An 18040-nucleotide genomic window follows, 5' to 3' on the forward strand; every position below is an offset into this window, starting at 1 on the left:
CTCTTCCCAGGAACCATGCAGTCAATCCTACAAACTAAAAACAAAATACATTCCCTCATTGCATGTACTTAATCAGTACAGAGAAGTAGGGGGGAAGTTCTGTGCTATTATAAACTCACAGAATCATTGCCTAATCTCAGGAAGAACTCACAAAATTGAATTTTACTGGCACCTGGTCAGGGTTCTTTTTGAAAAAAAAACCACCAAAACCACATTGCCTTAAATGTGTAAATTCTACAGGAAGAGGAAACAGAGTAGACTGATAAGAGAATTCTCAGGAATCTAACTCAGTACTGTGACAGTACACACTTGATCCTTTCTTTCTATTTTATATGGCCAGTCCCAACTGCTGACCATGTCTTTGTTAGCAACAACTGGCCCAGTTACTGTTCTGGATGTTTTTGCAACCAGCTTGGTTAGAAGCAGTAATAGCCATATAAACACCTATCATTATAACTATATTTCTACATTGAAATAGGTTATTTCCCTCAAAGTCCAGTTACACTGGGACAAACCCCTATCCATTAGTAGAAATATTTCTGCTCTGAGAGGTCAATTTTGACAAAGGTGTTTTAGTGACAGTTAAACCAGAACAGAACTGTGCATGGAGCAGGCAACATGCACTCCTGCCTTCCCTCTAACAAACATGGATTGGCAGCACTGCTGTCTGTGCCATGCCCAGGGAGATCAGAAAGCAGCAGCAGAAATTGTTGTTGACTCCCTCTTTGCAGGCACCTGGAATATTTTGCTATGTTGTGCTATATTTTTTTAAAATATGCTGTGTTGTGCACAATAGGAGACAGGTGAATTCCCAGACCATGGAATATGAGGAAAGATACCTATCCATGTCCTAACAGAATTTCAGCCTGTGCAATACCTTTATTATTAACTTCACTGCTTGGAACTGTCACCACTTACTAGTTCAAGTCCCAGGAATGAGAAAGGCCACATAATAAAAACAGCAGGGAAGGTACTATTATTTATATTTTTTAGAAGTATAAAAATCCTGTACATTTTGTCAATACTTTTAAAATCAAGCATAGAAAACTGCTGGGCTACTCCATTGCATTTCAGTAAGAATCAGACATCAGGCAGGAGAACTGACTTTAGTCACTCATCTGATTAAACACACCAGCCTTGAAATTTAATACTAAATCCCAAATGAAGTATTCTGGTCCATCTCAGCTGAAAACAAAAATCAAACCAATAATTTTCTGTTCAAATATTCGGGCTTTTTTATAGTTCAGCAGTACAATAAAATACCTCATTGATTAAATGCTATAGAAACACAGGAAATTTCTACATACATTTTTTACAAATACACATGTACAAGGCAGGAAAAGTCTTAATTCATGATGAGTTCTTAACATTCAAAATACAGTATGATTTCAGCATTCCTTATAGGTGTATCCTTGTATGTCAGACAGCACCAGTGTCTTCTTTTTAGGCAGCACCAGTGCTAAACCCACTGTAGTTGCTGAAAAGGATCCCAGGTCAAACTCTGGCCAGCCACCATTCGTATTCCTCACTTGCCAACAACCCAAGCAGAGCTGAATGTGAGCTACCAGTTATGCTCATCAGAGATATCAACTATCCTCAGCCAGAATCTCAGGATATTCCTCCCAGAACTGGTCCCCAATGATGTCACAGTGCAGGGGAACAACTTTAGTCTTAGTCCGCGTCACTTCCACTTCTTTTTCTTCTTCTTCCTTTGGCATTTTAATTTTCTTAGTGATGACTTCATTAATCTGAAAATATAGTTGATACATTAGCAGATCTAAAAGGCTCCAGAGTGGATTCAAAAGTTCTAATAAAAAAGAATTTAATAAAAAAACACAGGACAAGAATTTCTCCCACTAAATCAATGATACAATCATAGAATAATGAGCATTTCCTTTAAGGTTGCCTTAAAGCAGAAAAGCACTAAGCCAACTATGATTTGAGCCACTTTATTGAACAGAAGTTTGTAATTCCTTTGCCATGGATATACTTGGGACCCAATCCCGGGAAGGGCCTGGCCCCAATGATACAAACATTGTGATCTGCTGATACATGTTTCATCTCAGTGGTCATCATTTGTATCTAAGCCAGACTGCAGAGACTGGTTTTTATATTATGCTCACAAAAACAGCTCTCAAAAACATCTCCAAAACAATGAGTCATCTTACACACAATTACATGGCAAATATAGTTAATTTTAAGATATATTTATTCCTAGACATACACTGGAGATACATGTGGTGCTCTTGCAGCACAGTCTGTCTGCCACAGTGTAACTATTTAAAATATCAGCCCAAAGCAAGTGGCAATAGGGGTTTTTTTACCTTCTGCCATATTAGGACAGTTCCTTTTCTATACATCAAAGGTTCATTGTTGTAGTTGATGTTGAATTCAGAAAATAAGATTTCATTCTTATCTCCAGCCAAAGTTCCCTGAGAGGAAAGGAAAAGAAAAATACTCTTAGAGAAAACAAACAAATTGTATCTCTAGGAGGGGTGAACACTGGAAGCCAGATAGATATTTGTAAAGGTTTTTCACTTTTAAATCACAAGGTTTAATCACTTCTATCAACAGAAGAATTAATTCCAAGAGGGTTTTTATCACATTTTCAAGACAAATAGAAGACAGTCAACAGATTCCAGGAGAAAACAGGAATAACCTACTAAAGTCTGCACAAGGAGACAAAACACAACAGAAGGGACTGGCAATGAACAGGACCTGAATTCTGCCATTGTTCTGCATGGGTTTGGTTGCTGAACATTTTACGACATTTCTAAGATTTCTGAAATTGCCAACTAAGAACATAAACCCTGCTAATAATTAACCCAAATTACATTATTTGCTAGTGGTATTAATATCTGCACAACTGAAGAAGTTGTTGATTACACCCACAAAATTATTACAGTAAGAACAGACAAGCCAGGGCTGCTGAGCAGACAAGACACTTTGCAAATCTTATGATTTAATTTTTAGCTGTAAAAAACCATGACTTGAGCAGACTCTTACCCGGAGCCTCTCCTGTGCTTGCACTGGTGTCAAACCCCCTCGCTGCACAAGCATCCAGAACACTGTATTATAAAGGTTATTGATATGGCCTAGAAAAAACAGAGAAATGAGTGTGAGGACAGTTATTTACCAAATCTGAGTGATTACTTAGGAAAAAACCAGCTTTATTTCCAGAGCTGTATCCAAGAAACAGCTAAGAGTAATGGGGAATTAATACAATCAATTTCTAAAGAAGATACAATGTTTATAATACATTTTTAAGGTACTGCATATAATGACTACAAGACAGATTTCATAAATTAAAAAGGCACAGCAGAGGCTGAAGGGTGTTTATGTATAATGTAAATAATTTTCATTTGACAATAGAGACTAGGTACTGACAAAGGTCTAGACACAAATCTAGTGGTCTGTTCTACCATGGAATATTCAGCACTTTTGATTACTGTTGTGAATTTGAATATTCACATCTCTTCATTACAGATTACCTTGGCTAAGCCAACTCTGAACATCAAAATTAATTTATTAATTCTATTAGCAGTTCTAATATTTCTTGCTGAATTCACTCTCAGGATGCAATAAATTTAGTTGTAGCCTGAACACTCCAAATTTCAGCCAGTACCTATACAAACCCCAGGACAAGTGTAATATTATTGGAAAACCACCACCCCACCTGATGTTCTTTCACTGACAACTGTATATACAAACACACTGGCAGAAAAGACTTTTCTGTTCAGAGAAATGAACTCAACTGCACAAATCTCTCATTTCTAGGAACACTTACAATCTGCTTGTCTCCAGCTGAGGTAGTCCTTCAAATTCTGGTTGCTGGGATACAACACAATTCGTCCATCAAATCCCGGTGGGTACAGAAGCTGCTGGTCCTTGAAGTAATCCTTCCAATAGAACACGTAACTTGAGGAAAACTGGGAGACCACATGAGTCATGAACTTACTTGCAAACACAGAACAAAAGAAAAAAAGAAAGAAATACATGGGTGTGATTATATATCTGTGCTTATCTGAGGTATCAGTAGTGATAACTCTAGTGGAGGCAGCATTTTTTAAATAATGGCCAAGCAGATGAGGAATGGCAGAGACTTTTGAACAACAGAGGCACTGAGAACTGTAACTTTCTTAAATTGTAACTCTCTTTATTGTAATTTTCTTAAAAGAATGGCTGTTTATAATGTTTTGATTGTTTATATAAGTTGTTTATACAACTTTTTTTACAAGCTCTGTATTACTGAACTTATTTTCCTGAAAGATCACATGTAAAGAATCCACATTAAAAATTTGAACTAACTGCAGTGTAAGCACCAGCCCTCCTCCTAACCTCTGTAGGTAAAGACAAACCTGAAGAAGAATTAGATGTTAAAAACAAGTTCACTTCAGTATCAAAGCAGCTGTTACCTTGCTCTTCTTTTAAACCACCTGCTCTTCTTTTTGAAAACAAAACTATATTCATCACTCTGTCCATAAGCAATAGCAATATCCTCCAGTTCTTGCATCACTGTCTGGGCACACTTGGTCATCAGGTGCAGAGCACGGTCATCATTTGGCTTTTTGAAGTCATGCTGCTCAGAAAACCTTCAAAGCAAAAATGGTTGCATAAGAGTCCCTTAAAAAGTTACTAAAAATGCTAACCCATTCATTTTCCTCATATTTGCTTTATAAGAATATTGGTTTCCACTATCCTGTCAACACTGACAAAAGAATTCTCTCCAGATCTGAAAAGCAGGAACAAAAATCCTCGTTATCCACTCTGGATAAGCCATTCTCTTTCCCACCAGTACCTGACCCAAACCAGTCTTTTAAAGCAGTTAACTCAAAATACAGGCTCAGTATGTATCTTACATGGGAAACTGATAACAAATGCTTATGTATCTTATTTAGAAATTGATAACTAATACTACTTTTTGTAAACTCCTTTTCTCACGGGGTGTCTTTAATATTCAGTCCAATAAGGGAAAAAATTATCAATAAACTTGTCAAAACTCAAGAGCTTTACCAAAACCAGAGATAATATCCCAGCAAGAACCTGAGTTATCTACCAGGCAAGGGAACCGTGCCCCATTTACGCCGAGGGAAGGCAAACACCAGTACCCATCCCTGGACAGCAGCTCCTGTCCCTGCCCATCACACCCAAGGCACTGGAACATTTCCCTACTCGGCCCATTCCCTACCACCGCCTCTGAGGCCACCCGTGAAACAAAATCCCGAGGAATTCCGTGCCCTGGAGAGGCCGAGTGGGGGACACGAGCATCTCTAACCCCACACCTGCAGGGCTCACACAGCCGGACAGGCACATCCCAGCACACTGGGCACCACGCAGGACCCCGCTCCCGGCACAGCGCTCTCAGCCCGCTCCCGCCGGGTTCCCGCCCGGCCCTGCCCGCACCTGTGGAAGTTGCGGCCGTCCAGCCGCACCACGATCCAGCAGTTGGGCAGGACCGTGTCGTCCGCCTCGAAGTCCCGCACGTACTCGAACTTGCTCTTGGCCATGGCGAGGCCGCGCGGGGAGCCCGGGGCGCAGCCGGCAGCGATGGCCGCGGCCGCCCGGCAGCAGCGCAGCATGCCCGGCGCGGAAGCGGAAGGAGCGGCGCCCAGCCCAGCCCAGCCCAGCCCTTGTGGGCGGCCCGGAGCGGCGCTCGGCGGTGCCGGCGGAGGGCGGGCGGAGCCGGCGGGCGGGGCGCGGGGCGGCTCCGGCAACGGCGCCCATGGCGGCTGCGGGGCGCGGAGCCGCGGACCCGTGCGCCCCGCTCCGAGCGCGCCGAGCAACGAGCACGGGATGGGCGGTCGGGGCGGCCCCACCGGTGGGCGCGGGACGGGGGGACAGCGCGACCGAGCCGGCGGGGCTGGGGCTCGGAGCGCGCCCCGCGGTTGGTGCGGGATGCGGGTTCGGTGCGCGCCGGCGGCGCGGGGCCGCGGGGAGCGTTGGCGCAACGGTGGCGGCGGCCGAGGAGCGGCGGCGGAGCGATGGAGCGCAGGGTCAGGCACTGCCGCTTCCGCGCCCGGGCGAGCCCCGCCTCGCCCCCCAGGCACAGGGAGGTCATGGGTCCCCTCGGAGGGCTGCGCGTCCAAGTGCAGGAGCACCCGAGCCGGCCCGGGCACAGCGAAGGAGCGGCGAAGAAGAGCAGGTGCATCCCGGCTCCGGCGGCGGTTGAGAAAGAGGCCCGGGGTGCCATCAGGAGAGAAAGGGACCAGGAAAGGGGCAGCGGGGACCGCCAGAACGAGGAGAAGGTCCTGGAGCAAACGGGGAATAAGTCCTGGAGAAGATCTGCCGTCCAAAGCGAGCGACCCAACGTGACCTTCGAGACCCGCCCAATGAAGGCGGAGAAGAGCGATGCCCCGGCCGGATCCCTGTGCGAGCTTGGGAACCCTGCTCAAGATCAGAATATCCCGGTCTTGTTTCAGTCCTTACCTGCCAGGTCCCACGTTCAGCTCCAGGGCCCTCTTTCCTCGCAGCTGATGCATGTGACTCCAGTGCCGGTAAAACAAGTGCCAGTCCAATTGCAGCCTCTCCTGCAGCGGCCAAAGATTGAAACAAAAAACGTTCCCCTCACAGTCCTGCCCTCGGATTCAGGTATTATGGTCAGGGAGCTTGCAGGGTGACTCCTTATCAGGCAGGAGAACACAAGGGGAAAGGTCATGTTAGAAAACCATCCCTTTGCAAAGGCTGGGGTTTAGCACAGCTCTTGCACAGAGTAAGACACAAAAGCACAGTAACACAGAGTTCTGTAGTAGTTTGTCACAACCAAGGCAGTTTTGTCACATTCCTCCCTTTCTGCATGAAACCCCTTAGGACAGTGTTCAGAATTACACTGAGTTGTGATCGCAGTTTTAAGGTCAGGAATCTGCTTGATTTTTAAAGCTATAGTCATATGTCTCTCTGAAAAACTCTGGACCTGTTAAATGAAGAGCAATTTCAAACATCTATATTAGAAGCTTTTTTTTTTAGTATCTAGATATTCAAAATTATTACTTAAGTAAAGTCTTAAAAGACTTTTTCCCTTTATCAATGATGTGAAAGAGTTAATTTTTAAACCTCTTCCAGGAGGAAATTGCTAGCTCAGGGATCAGTTTTAAGGGACCTGTGGATTCATCATGTTGCCAGCTCAATTTAAATGCAGCCTGTGTTTACAAAGAGCCAAAGCCAGGTATCATGTAACAATCTTTTGGGAACACATGTTCCTCCAACAAAATGAGTGTCCAAACCAAAAAAAAAAAAAAAAAAAAAAAAAAGAAAAAGAATTAAAAAAAAAACCCAAACAAAAAACCAGAACCCAAGCAGAAACCCGAAACAGCAACAACTGTGGTTGAGAAGGCAGGGACTGCACGGGTGTGGGACTAAGCAGCTTCCCCATCCTTAGTCCTAGTTCCTGCATCCTTAGGGCTTTGGTTACATAGTTCTGGTGGTGATAATAAATTTGCGGTGGTGTGGTCTGTGCTATACAACGATTAGTTTATAAATTCATAAGAAAACAAGCCAACTGAAATCCAAACTACTGTGTTAGCAGGCCCTGTTTATTTTATTTATTTATTTTTTTATTATATGTAACAACAGCCAGGTAACTGATTCCATGTGCAGTGACTCAGCAAAGGGCAGTGGAGGATTTTGTAGGAACTGCTCTCCAAATGTGCACTGAGTTTCATCTGTCCAAAGCCCTGGTGATGCTGTGGGTGTGATGCTGAGTGTGCCCTGCCGTATCCCCTGGAAGGTGATGATGTTTCCCTCCCTTGTTGCACAGGAATGCCAGACACTCCCTTCAGCAAGACCAAGAGTGGCCGTGTGAAGCGTCCCATGAACGCCTTCATGGTGTGGGCCCGGATCCACAGGGCTGCTGTGGCCAAAGCCAACCCAGGGGCCAACAACGCCGAGATCAGCGTCCAGCTCGGCCTGGAGTGGAGCAAACTCACTGAGGAGCAGAAGCAGCCCTATTATGAGGAAGCTAACAAAATAAAACTGAGGCACAGGGAGGAATTTCCTGGTAAACATCTTAGTTATTTACCTGAATGCTTTAGAAGTGCAGGGCTTTTTTGGAAAGTCGATCTCTTGCATTGTGGCAATCAACAGAGATAGAAAAAAATGCAGATATTTCAAGTACATAATCCTTCTGTGTGCTTGAAATGATGAATTTTTTAAAGCATCCAAAATGCTGGTGCTTAGAACACTGCAGCTAAGCAGAGCAGCTTTTTTGAATGCTTTAATAGTCTAATGGCAGGAGAATGAGTTTGCGTGGCATGCTGCATCAGTTTCCTTGCTCCAGAAACAGCTGCCCAGGTGGCCTGTGGTGACACATGTGTCCATTTCTTAAAAGCAGGAAAGGGAAATGTCACAGGAAGCACAAACAGCATTGTATTCTGTGGGATTCTTCAACCTGTAGACTTGAAGTTCCCACATAATGGTGTGGAAAATGTTTCACAGCCTTTTGTCAGGTGTTAAAATTTGTACCCTTAGCAATTTCATTTATCCTGAAGATAACAGAATGTAAAACAGAATGTAAAAAAAACTTTAAAAAAGCTGTTGAGATACCAGGTGTTGTGATCCTTTCTCTGTTGTCATAATGCTGCTTGTTCATGATGCTGCCTAATCTGTCATAAACAAAGAAAAGAGCATCACTCTCCCTCTCTCCTTGCATCTTAAAAAACAAAAGGTGTTTCTTTAAAGTTCCATTAAGAGTTAACCTGCGTAAGAAACCAAACAGCTCAGTGTAAATTCATGATATATTCTTATATCTGTTAGTGTTTGGGTAATGTTGTCAGGCAAAGGCAAACCTGCTCTTCCACAATCTATCCAGGGTTCCCAGTGGATCATATTTTCTGTTATGTCTTGTAACCTGCAGATATATGTGAGACTTAAGGAAACCATGAGGAAAGTCCACATTTTGGGTAGCCATCGTTTTCCTCCACTTTGAATGCCCACAGTGCAGGACTGTCATGTTCTCCTTAATGTGGTTTCCTCAGCTGGGCCACATCTCTCCCCAGTGTTTGGTAGTTCTTTGTCTCACGAGCAGCTACTACTTGGTAACTTCTAAACAATACCCAAATATTTCTATTTCATTTCCATCTCCAGTAAAATTCCCCATTTCTAGCTCACCAAAACAAGTGGAGCATTGCCATTGCCTAAAGGAGCAGGTTTTGGACTTGTCTTATCAGATCCTTCAAAATTATAGCATAGCTTTAGATAAATAATGAAACCTTCCAAAATATTGGATGTCTGCATCTTTTTTTCGTCTCTGACAGGTTGGGTTTATCAGCCAAACAAAAAGAAGTGTTCTCCACCACCTGGCTCTGCTGCATTTTCAGGCACTTCCCAGAGTACCATCACTACCAATCCAGCTGGCACCCTTCCCTTCTCATCACCTACTTACTCTTTTGTCAACTCCAGTGTTAAGAACAGTATTGGACGTCCAGTCTGTGAGTTTTCAGTAGTGAATTATTTTAAAAATTCAGAATTTACCTGTTCCAGTAGTGACAGGGCAAGGGGGAGTGGCTTCAAACTGAAAGAGAGTAGGTTTAGATTAGATGTTGGGAAGAAACTTTGCTGTGAGCGTGGTGGGGCCCTGGCTCAGGTTGCCCAGAGAAGGTGTGATTATTTACCAACACTTCTTTCTATTTAAGATATTAAACTACAGCTGTTTCTTTCCCTCATTTGGTCTCCACCTCACAGATACCCTGGAAGGATCCTTCTTTTTTACAAAAAGTCCACACTGGCAGTGAAATAGTGTTAGAGCCCCCAGACTCTAAGAGCTGACTTGCATATTCTTTAGAGAAAGAGCTCTGGCTCTGTCAGTGCATGGTATGGATTTCAACACCACATGGCTCAGATCCAGGCAATGGCATTTTCCTCTTTAAGCATCCTGGAAAGAGCTGCTTTCTTTGCAATGAGACAAGAAAATGAAATGCCTGATTATGCTGTGTGGTAATAATCGGAGATATTAAAACAAAAGAATACTCAGCTGAGTTCTGATGAAGTTCTGAGTTAGTGATTTGAAAATTCCTATGCAATGTGTTTCTAAATCTTTCCCTATGAAGGCAGCCCTGTTGATGAGGTGTGATTTGAGAGTGTACATTGAAGTTTGTGCTCTGCAAAACATTTCAAAGTGAAATTGTCTAGTGTGTACATTCATTGATGAAATAAGGAAACATATTGGAGATTAGAGTGGTTTAGGCTCCTGAGCACACAGATTTGTTATAAATTTGGCTCATTTCATGTCAGTAGACTTGTGAGGTCTTCTGAGCTGAAGGCACACTCCACCCCATTATGGGGCCTTACTAGGACAAGATAGAGCCTCACCAAGAGCAGTGGACCCACATCAGCCACTTCCTTCCTCCTGTGGGTTCCTGTGCAATGCAGCTTTAGTGTGTGGGCTCCAAACCCATCTCTCAGAATGGTGTCACATTAGATGTGTGACATGAGTTGCTGGGAAATTTGAGGGGGAATTATTTTGACTGTACCCAGAAATGCTGTGGTTTGCTATGATGCTGTTTATCAGAACTCTCTGTTCAAGTCTGACACAAGTCACTGTTTTGTTTCCTGAAGGTGAATCTCCCGCCATCCGTCTGCCGGCCTCTTCCATCCAGCACGCTGTGCCCATGACCCTTTTCCAGACCACGGCTGCAAGCACCACATCAGTGGCTGTTGCAGTTCCAACCCTGCCCCTGCGCCCTGTAGTTTCATCACAGCCCTTTGCTGAGCCTGCTCAGACAGAAGCTTTTGTGTCACCTGGGCTCAATTTCTCCCTGAAGAGACCTGCGCCCGTTTTCGCTGAGAGCTTTGGCAACAGAAACCCGAGTAACATCAGCAGCACTAGTGGCAGGTTTTCTGTCTCCAACAGTGAGATGCCAGGGATTTCTGTTTTTCCTAGAGGAATAGCTCTTCCCCAGGCTACCCCTTTCATTCCCTCACCTGCCTACGTGTCTGCTCCCATTGGACAACCAGCCAGTTTGTTTGGAGGAACTCCTCAGTTTCCATTTTGCCACCCTTCCTTTATACCTGGACCTCGCTGTTTCCCCTCAAGGTAATGAAACCATTTCCATACCAGTAAGAAAAAAATGCTGAAAGGCAGGGAATCTTTTGACTTGCAGACAGCAGGTGGAGCATTGAGAGGGAAAGGAGCTCTTACCTTCCTGTAGCTGCTGTGTGCTGGAACCCCTGGCCTCAGCCTGCTCATAATACGTGCCCAGTTACTGAAAGCTCCACAGAATTATTGCAGTTGTAATTGGCACTCCCAAGGCCATGGAAAACAGAAGTATCTTCTTTCCACTTTATGGGTCTAAGTGCAGTTGATTTCAGCAGAAGAGCATTAGGTAGAGATAATGTAAAAATAGTTTGAAAGTGGTCAGATAGAATTGAAGTGGGTGTGTCCTGGAGGTGTCTCCTGGGTACACTGTGATTGCCATAACTGTTGATATTTCTGAAACCCAGCCTGGTGGGAAGTGTCTGCAGAATTCCTGTGTAAGTAGTAATTCCTAGTTCTTCTTTTTCAGTCAATCAGAGGTCCCCTAATCAAAGAATTACCAGGCTAACACATGTGGTGTCCCGTGGGTGTTTGTGGGCTGAGCATACACAGAAAGCACCAGTGCCCTGGTGCAGGTGGCAGCTCAAACACCAGGCATCTGATGCTTATTCTTTACTGGGCATCATTTTGCTTTCATGACTGTGCAGTAGCAAACCTCACAAATTATTACGATTATTAGACTTAAATTTTGTCTGTTTATGCACTGTTATTCCCACTAGTAGCAGCAACCAATATGTTCCTGTGGCAGTGAGACCACCTGGTCTTTAATTAGGGCTAATGATGACCCATCAAACTCAGAAGAACTTCATGAGCTGACAAGTGCAATACAAGACATTTCTATTTTTGAGGTCCTTTAAGGAAACACAGAACACGTATTCCCAAAATTGCTAAAAATTATTTTTGCTCAACCCTTGGTGTCTGAAATGACAGTTTTGTGAGGCCTCTGAGAAGAGTTCTTGTAGCATAAAAGACTGTTCTGATTTCACACATTAATGGACTTCTGAAGTCCATTAATGCCAGCTGAATGGCAGCTTTGCTAATGCCAGGGTCTTTCTAATACAGTTATTTTTGAGTTCTCTGTCTTATAAACTCATTTCTTGCATACAAGAGTCATGATTTCTGAACTGAAAGTGCAGATGTATGCACTAAAAATTTAAATATTAGATTGGAATGATGATTAGTCCCCTTGAAACCTCAATAGATATTGTATCAATGTGTTTACAATGCCTGCACTGTGGAGCTCTATTACTTCTTTACATATTTTTGTTTTCTTCACAATGTAGTGAATTTCTCTACAACACTGTAAATTACAATCCCTGTGTCTTTCTGCATCAGAATAAAAATTCAGGCATCTGCCACTGGAGGAATACAGTTCCATTTGATATCATAACTTCCTGCAATGGTTATGTGGTTACTTTTAAAAAATTTATTACTGTGCATTCTTTAAATATTAACATTAACAACCACATATTGGGCACAAGGACTCCCTGTCCTGTTTGGTAACAGTGTAATATTTATAATTTGAAAATTACAAATAAGAGTGCTTTACGCCAGTTCTGTCACAAACTTTGGCATACAGAAATTACACAAAATGAGTTTTGATGCTTTTTAAAATTAATCTGAGTGTGTTGGTTAACTCACTGCGTGCTGGTTTATCTGTGGTATTATTTGATTGATAAATACAGTTTGAGGTTTATGTTCTCACAGTAACCTTGTGTGTGCTGAACTACTGAACTACTCTTGTTATGGCCCTAGTGCTGAAATTAGGCATGGTTTTAAATTTGTGTGTTTTAAAAAATGGGATAAGCTGGGCAGCACAGAGCATCAGTGTCATTGTGCAGCCCTGCATTTCTGAAAGCCAACCTTGCATCTCTTCCCTCGCAGCACATTCCCACTCAGAGCTCCGTTTGGCTACGGCAATTTCTCCAGCTCGGTGCCTCAGTGCTTTGGCTTTTATGAGGAGAGGAACCAGAGGCAGGAGGTGATATTTTCCACTGTGGATGAAGACTATCGTTTCAGGGCATACTCAGAGGAGAGGCTCTGTGAGAACCAGCGTGTCTGTGGGAGCCCCGAGGTCGTGTCCTGTCAGAGCACCTGCAGCGAGGAGCGCGTCCTGAGCCCCCTGCCACAGCTGGACGTGGAAGTGGTGGAGGAGGTTTTGCCATCCCCCCCGTCTACTCCCTCCAGCACTTACATTGTCAACGTAACTGACAGTGATGAGGAAGAGGAAGTCAAGTTTTTTCAAGTATTGTAATTTTTAAAGCTTATTATAATCCAGAGAAATACTATAGAATGGGAAATAAATGTTTTCCTCAACACCACCTTTTCAGTCAGTGTGTTCAATGGGAAGGCCAGGTGGCTTTAGTAAGTTGTACAGATCATTTTGAAGAGTCTGATGAGCTGTTTGTATAAGAGGAAAGTCTTATAAATAGCAGAAAATGCCTGTTCATTTCTAAATTCTCACTGAAAGCTGATCTCGCCTGCAGAAATGCATGTGGCCAAATGCACAAATGCCTCATCAAATACATTTCAGGGTATAAAACAGCTGTTTGTGAGATTATTCTCTAGATCTAACTTCCCTCTTCTCCCATCTACCTTTTTATACCCTGTGGAGTAGGCTATCAGACATATTTCAATGCACCAGAATCTAGAATGGTTCACAACTGTTGTGATTTATTCTACCAAGCCCAGAGAAAGGGAAGAGTGGTTTAACATATCCTGGATATACTAATGGAAAACTACATGTGAGGGTGATCCCCTCTTCCCTCCCAGCTAGAGCTGATGTCCTGTTGTGGTTGTTTGGGATCTGTGTCTGCAGCTCTGTCACTGCAGCCAGCCCTCAGCTGAGCTCTCTTGAAGGCTCTCCTGTCTTGTCTATAACAGAAGTGAAAGTTACACAAACAACCCACTCAAACCTCCTTCCTCTGCATCGTCCCTCAGCATGTCTAGCAGCCCTGCAGCCTGGAAAATGTGGCAGAAGAGGTTTTTAGTTCCCATTTCTAGGTGATTTTTCAGCTCACCCACAAATTTTCCCATAATGTAGTTTCCTGAAGTGCCAAGTATCTGTGCTGCTACTTCTCCTCCTGAAATGTGGGAAGTGGCCAGTGTTGGCAGGGCCAGTGCCTTGGAGGCTGTGTGCCCTCCCGCAGGCCTTCATGGCAGTGCAGAGGGTAACTGGGACATAAGAGGGACATGTTCTGATAATTATTTTCCTCCTTATTGTTTACCTTAATCTAAACAAAAAACCACCTTGTGCTCTTGAAAAACAGATGATGATTTTCTGCACAAAGTTTGTTTTCCTCCTGCCACTGTAAAAGTCTAAAGACACTTGATGGTTCCCAGTGCATCACTGCTATCCATTTACAGAGACAACTTTCTTCTCCAAAGTTACTGCACAGTTTTATGGAGTGGATGTCATTAAAAACCCTTGTGCTGTTATGCCTGTTTCCCTTTTCTTATTGGAATTAACTATTTCAGTATAATTACTGATGTGTTGGAGAAGGTTGCAGGCAGCACAGAGAGGATTATAATTGTTTCACATGTGGAAATAGAGTTAAGAGATGTGTCTGCAAATATAATCATCTTCAAATTCACTTGCCTGTAGAAATGAAGCAAAAGTCATAGCAGAAAGTGGTAGCAGTGACCCACCCTTTAAAAGAAGCACAGGGAGTGCTTTGATACCCTTTTGCTATCAGCACATCAGGACAAGCCCTTGTCTAGCTCCTGATCATCTTACAGCACTTCTCCCCCTTTGGCAGGACAGCTGCTCCAGGGCCCTTCCAAATATTCCTGCTGTCCTACATGGGTGGTGGAAAAGCAGAGCTGAACAGAATATTCTGGGTCAGCTGAACCTGCTCTCAACTGTCAAGACACTGGATAAAGGAGTTAATTCTTGAATCTCCAGTTTCCTTCACAGATTCACAGCCTTCTTCCTTTGATCATTTCAAATGATCTGAAGCAGAAGAATGTTCTGTAAAATGGGAGATTTCACATGCCACTCGAGTCAGCCAAAGCTGTAACATTTCTCTCATCAGTGAGAGTGTCTAATGCAGAGGTTAGGCAGGACAGTCCTTCCCTTCTCCCTTCTCCTGCTAAGACTTTGATTCTGGGTAAAGTTTCCTTCAGTGTCAGCAGGAATCTCCTCAGAGCACTTTGTTCCACAGCCTTTCCTAAGAACATGAAATGTTACTGAGCTGTGGTACACATCAGTGATTCTCTGCTCAAGTCTGGTTCTTGAACAGGCATTTTCCTCTCCCTGGGTCCATTTCTTTCTAGGTAATTCCTGATTTACTATGAACACAAAGGGAGAATCCTCATCTTTTGCACTCCAGCTAACAACAACAGCATTAAATCATCTTGAAAATTGTCAAGCAAGTGCAGAACCCCCTCTGCAAAAGCTCTGTCATCAGCTTTCCCCTGGGGAGGCTGAAACACCTCACCCTTGCTCTGGGTGCTGCCCGGGGGCTGCTGCTCCAAGCCTTGGCCACGGGGATGTAACAGATGAGAGAACAAAGCAGATCTGAAATTCCCAGCTGATGCTCTTTATCAGACAGTTTGGATCCTGGAGGAAATGAGTCTGAGCCTGTGTAATTCTTAGATAATCAGAAGTCTGGTCTTGTTCTGTGAAATCCAGCAAACGTCCCACTGACTTTGGGGAAGAGCTTTTGAAGAGGTGAAGAGGTGGGCACAGGCAGGATCTGACTCACCCTCTGCCAGGAACAGCATTACAGCACCTGAGCACTGTTAATAAAGCTAAAATACCCTGAATTTTTCCATGCAGCAATGTCTCAGTAATGTAAATGATATATTTCATATACATACACACATACACACACACACACACACACACACACATATATATATAAACCTATATATAACCACTGCACAGCCTGTGGTTATATTTTTATACAGGATGTTTCTGGTGGTTTTCAAGTGACATATCCATTCTCATATTACCAAGATCCAAAGGTAAAAATATCACTATATAACAAATGCAAATATTACACATATTTTATTTTTATGGTACTTGAATGCTGGAAACAATCACAAGCAGATAGTTGTTGGCTTAAATATTATAATAATCTTAACATAAGGCTCATTTTATTTCATTTTATGCTTTTTTGAGCTGATCTTCTTTTAGAAAAATATATGGAGCAGTCCCTGTGAAGATTTGTTGTACTGAGAAGATTTGTGACAATCTCCTCATCAAAGTGGGTTTTTTCCCTTTGGGAAGGCAGAAATTTTATGCAGGGATGAAAGCAGGGTAGCTAAACTTGTGTCTAAATTTGGCTTGCATTTTTACTTATTTATAATATAGACATGCACAATAGTGCCATTGTTTTCTTCTATATTACATGCAGCTATAAATAAGTAGGGGAATTCACAGGGAAAAAAACCATGAAGATTTCCCTTCAGGATATTCCATATGATTAGAAAAGAGCTGAAATTTTACCCCTGTATTTTTGCCCTTTGAAACAAGAGGATTTAGTTGTGCCATGAAAATTCATGACCTCTCTATGGGTCAGCTAAAATGTCACTTAGAGCCTCTCACCCTGATTATTCCCTCTAGGTGTCCCTACAGTGCCTGACTTTCCTCTGCCAGGGTGATATCAGGAATAAATTGACCTTCACAAGATCAGAGAGATTCAGTTTGTGAAGTGCTGGGGGACAAAGGGGACATCTGTGAGATATAAACCAAAATTGCATCTGCAAAAGGGAACAGTCACCTTTCCTTTGGGCAGCCCTGGCAGGAGCCTGCAAAAACCTTCAGTACAAAAGATAATAGAGTTTTCAATAGCATAAATAATGCTCTGGACAAGAGACAAAATCTACTGTTATCTGGCAAACCTTGATTTTGAAGGGAGTATTCACTTCCTACCAGCCTGATTTACTTATACACCCTACACTTAAAACCTCTCCACATGCAAATTGTCCCCATTTCTCATTTCCCTGGTGGTTCACTCACACAGACACTTGAAGCATAGAGATGAATGGGAAGGGTTGAATGGAAGATGCAGATCAATGTCTGTCTGAAGAGAGTGGCTGAGAGGTAATGGCTCTTCCTGACCCCATAAAAATCCGTGTCAGCCAACCCTGGCTGTCTTGAGTGGGGCTGGGAGTCACACACTGACACAGGCAAGGCCGTTCCTCTCTGTGGGCTCCGTGTGTGTGCACGGAGCTCCTACAGCACCACGGAGTCCCCAGGGTTTGCAGCTGGTTTGCACCTCAGCGTGGCCCCACCAACCGGGCTCTCCTGTCCTGCTGGGACCCCCACCCCACGGGCCAATTCAGCAGCCGTGCAGCCCCCCAGGTGCTCAGCAAAGAGATGGGGTGTGGGCTTCAAGCCTTGGCTCAGCCCTGAAGGATGCAGGAGAAGACAGGGATGCTCTTTCGGGAGCCTCATGGCAGCGGCTGGATATCCCTGAAGGGCAGCACCGGGAATACGAGCTGTGGATGTTCCCAAGTCCTTCCTCAAGCCTGGCCCTCCCATCGACCCTAAGGGAGAGAGTCAGAGAACGTCCTTTTGTGTGCCTTTTATACAGGCACATAACATCTATCCCGTATCCCCTCAACTCTCCAGGAGTAATGTATTTCCCAGGAATGGAGAAATTTCGGATGTCTCTGGAACCACGGGATCAGCTATGATAAGATTGCACATAAATACACCAAACAAATAAACAAACAGCTCTTGAGCTCCTTCCTTCCCCCGGCTCTCCCCTTTTTCCTAGCTTCGGAGGCACAATGGATTTCCGTGCTGGCCAAGGCGCAGGAGGGGAGGTTTTGCAGAGGGAGCCCCGGGGATGTTTTGCAGAGGGAGCCCCGGGGAGGTGCTTTTCCCCTGGCCCGGGTTGGGGACAGAGCCGCCGGACCCCGGGAGCATCCCGGCCGTGCGGAGGGGAGCAGGAGAGGAGGGGGCTGCGGGCGGACCCGGAGCTCTGCGGTGGGAGGGGACAGACGGCGCCGGGCGGGTTTATAGGGCGGCGGCGGCGGCCGAGAGCGGTCCCTGCCCGGAGC

At 44.1% G+C, this 18040-nt stretch overlaps 2 protein-coding genes across 5 annotated transcripts; one reads left to right on the plus strand and one right to left on the minus strand.

Moving 5' to 3' along the window:
* Nucleotides 1–1210: 1210 nt before the first annotated feature.
* THG1L (tRNA-histidine guanylyltransferase 1 like) lies at nt 1211–5579 on the minus strand. Of its 4 annotated transcripts, XM_058034739.1 has the most exons (6): nt 5404–5579; nt 4416–4592; nt 3788–3957; nt 3007–3095; nt 2325–2432; nt 1211–1748 (listed from the first exon to the last, which is right to left on the minus strand). In XM_058034739.1, the coding sequence occupies exons 1-6, from the start codon at nt 5577–5579 to the stop codon at nt 1587–1589; spliced, it is 882 nt and encodes a 293-aa protein (XP_057890722.1). In that variant the 3' UTR covers nt 1211–1586. The 4 variants fall into 4 exon arrangements, with proteins under 4 accessions (XP_057890722.1, XP_057890724.1, XP_057890725.1 ...); XM_058034741.1 differs by lacking the exon at nt 4416–4592 and having other exon boundaries at nt 3788–3953; nt 5404–5477; XM_058034742.1 differs by lacking the exon at nt 5404–5579 and having other exon boundaries at nt 3788–3867; nt 4421–4482.
* A 402-nt stretch (nt 5580–5981) lies between these two features.
* On the plus strand, nt 5982–13280 carry SOX30 (SRY-box transcription factor 30). The gene is made up of 5 exons (XM_058034900.1): nt 5982–6588; nt 7754–7993; nt 9249–9422; nt 10549–11026; nt 12911–13280. The coding sequence occupies exons 1-5, from the start codon at nt 5982–5984 to the stop codon at nt 13278–13280; spliced, it is 1869 nt and encodes a 622-aa protein (XP_057890883.1).
* Nucleotides 13281–18040: the final 4760 nt, after the last annotated feature.

This window comes from Melospiza georgiana, chromosome 15, assembly GCF_028018845.1.
Source record: "Melospiza georgiana isolate bMelGeo1 chromosome 15, bMelGeo1.pri, whole genome shotgun sequence".
Lineage (NCBI taxonomy): Eukaryota > Metazoa > Chordata > Aves > Passeriformes > Passerellidae > Melospiza > Melospiza georgiana.

Coding starts and splice junctions, on each gene's coding strand:
- THG1L (XM_058034739.1), bottom strand. CDS start 5,579: ATGCTGCGCTGCTGCCGGGCGGCCGCGGCCATCGCTGCCGGCTGCGCC. Junction 4,593..5,403: donor GACGGCCGCAACTTCCACAG/GTGCGGGCAGGG, acceptor TTTGCTTTGAAG/GTTTTCTGAGCAGCATGACT. Junction 3,096..3,787: donor CAGCTGGAGACAAGCAGATT/GTAAGTGTTCCT, acceptor TGTTTTTTCTAG/GCCATATCAATAACCTTTAT.
- SOX30 (XM_058034900.1), top strand. CDS start 5,982: ATGGAGCGCAGGGTCAGGCACTGCCGCTTCCGCGCCCGGGCGAGCCCC. Junction 9,423..10,548: donor CAGTATTGGACGTCCAGTCT/GTGAGTTTTCAG, acceptor TGTTTCCTGAAG/GTGAATCTCCCGCCATCCGT. Junction 11,027..12,910: donor CCTCGCTGTTTCCCCTCAAG/GTAATGAAACCA, acceptor CTTCCCTCGCAG/CACATTCCCACTCAGAGCTC.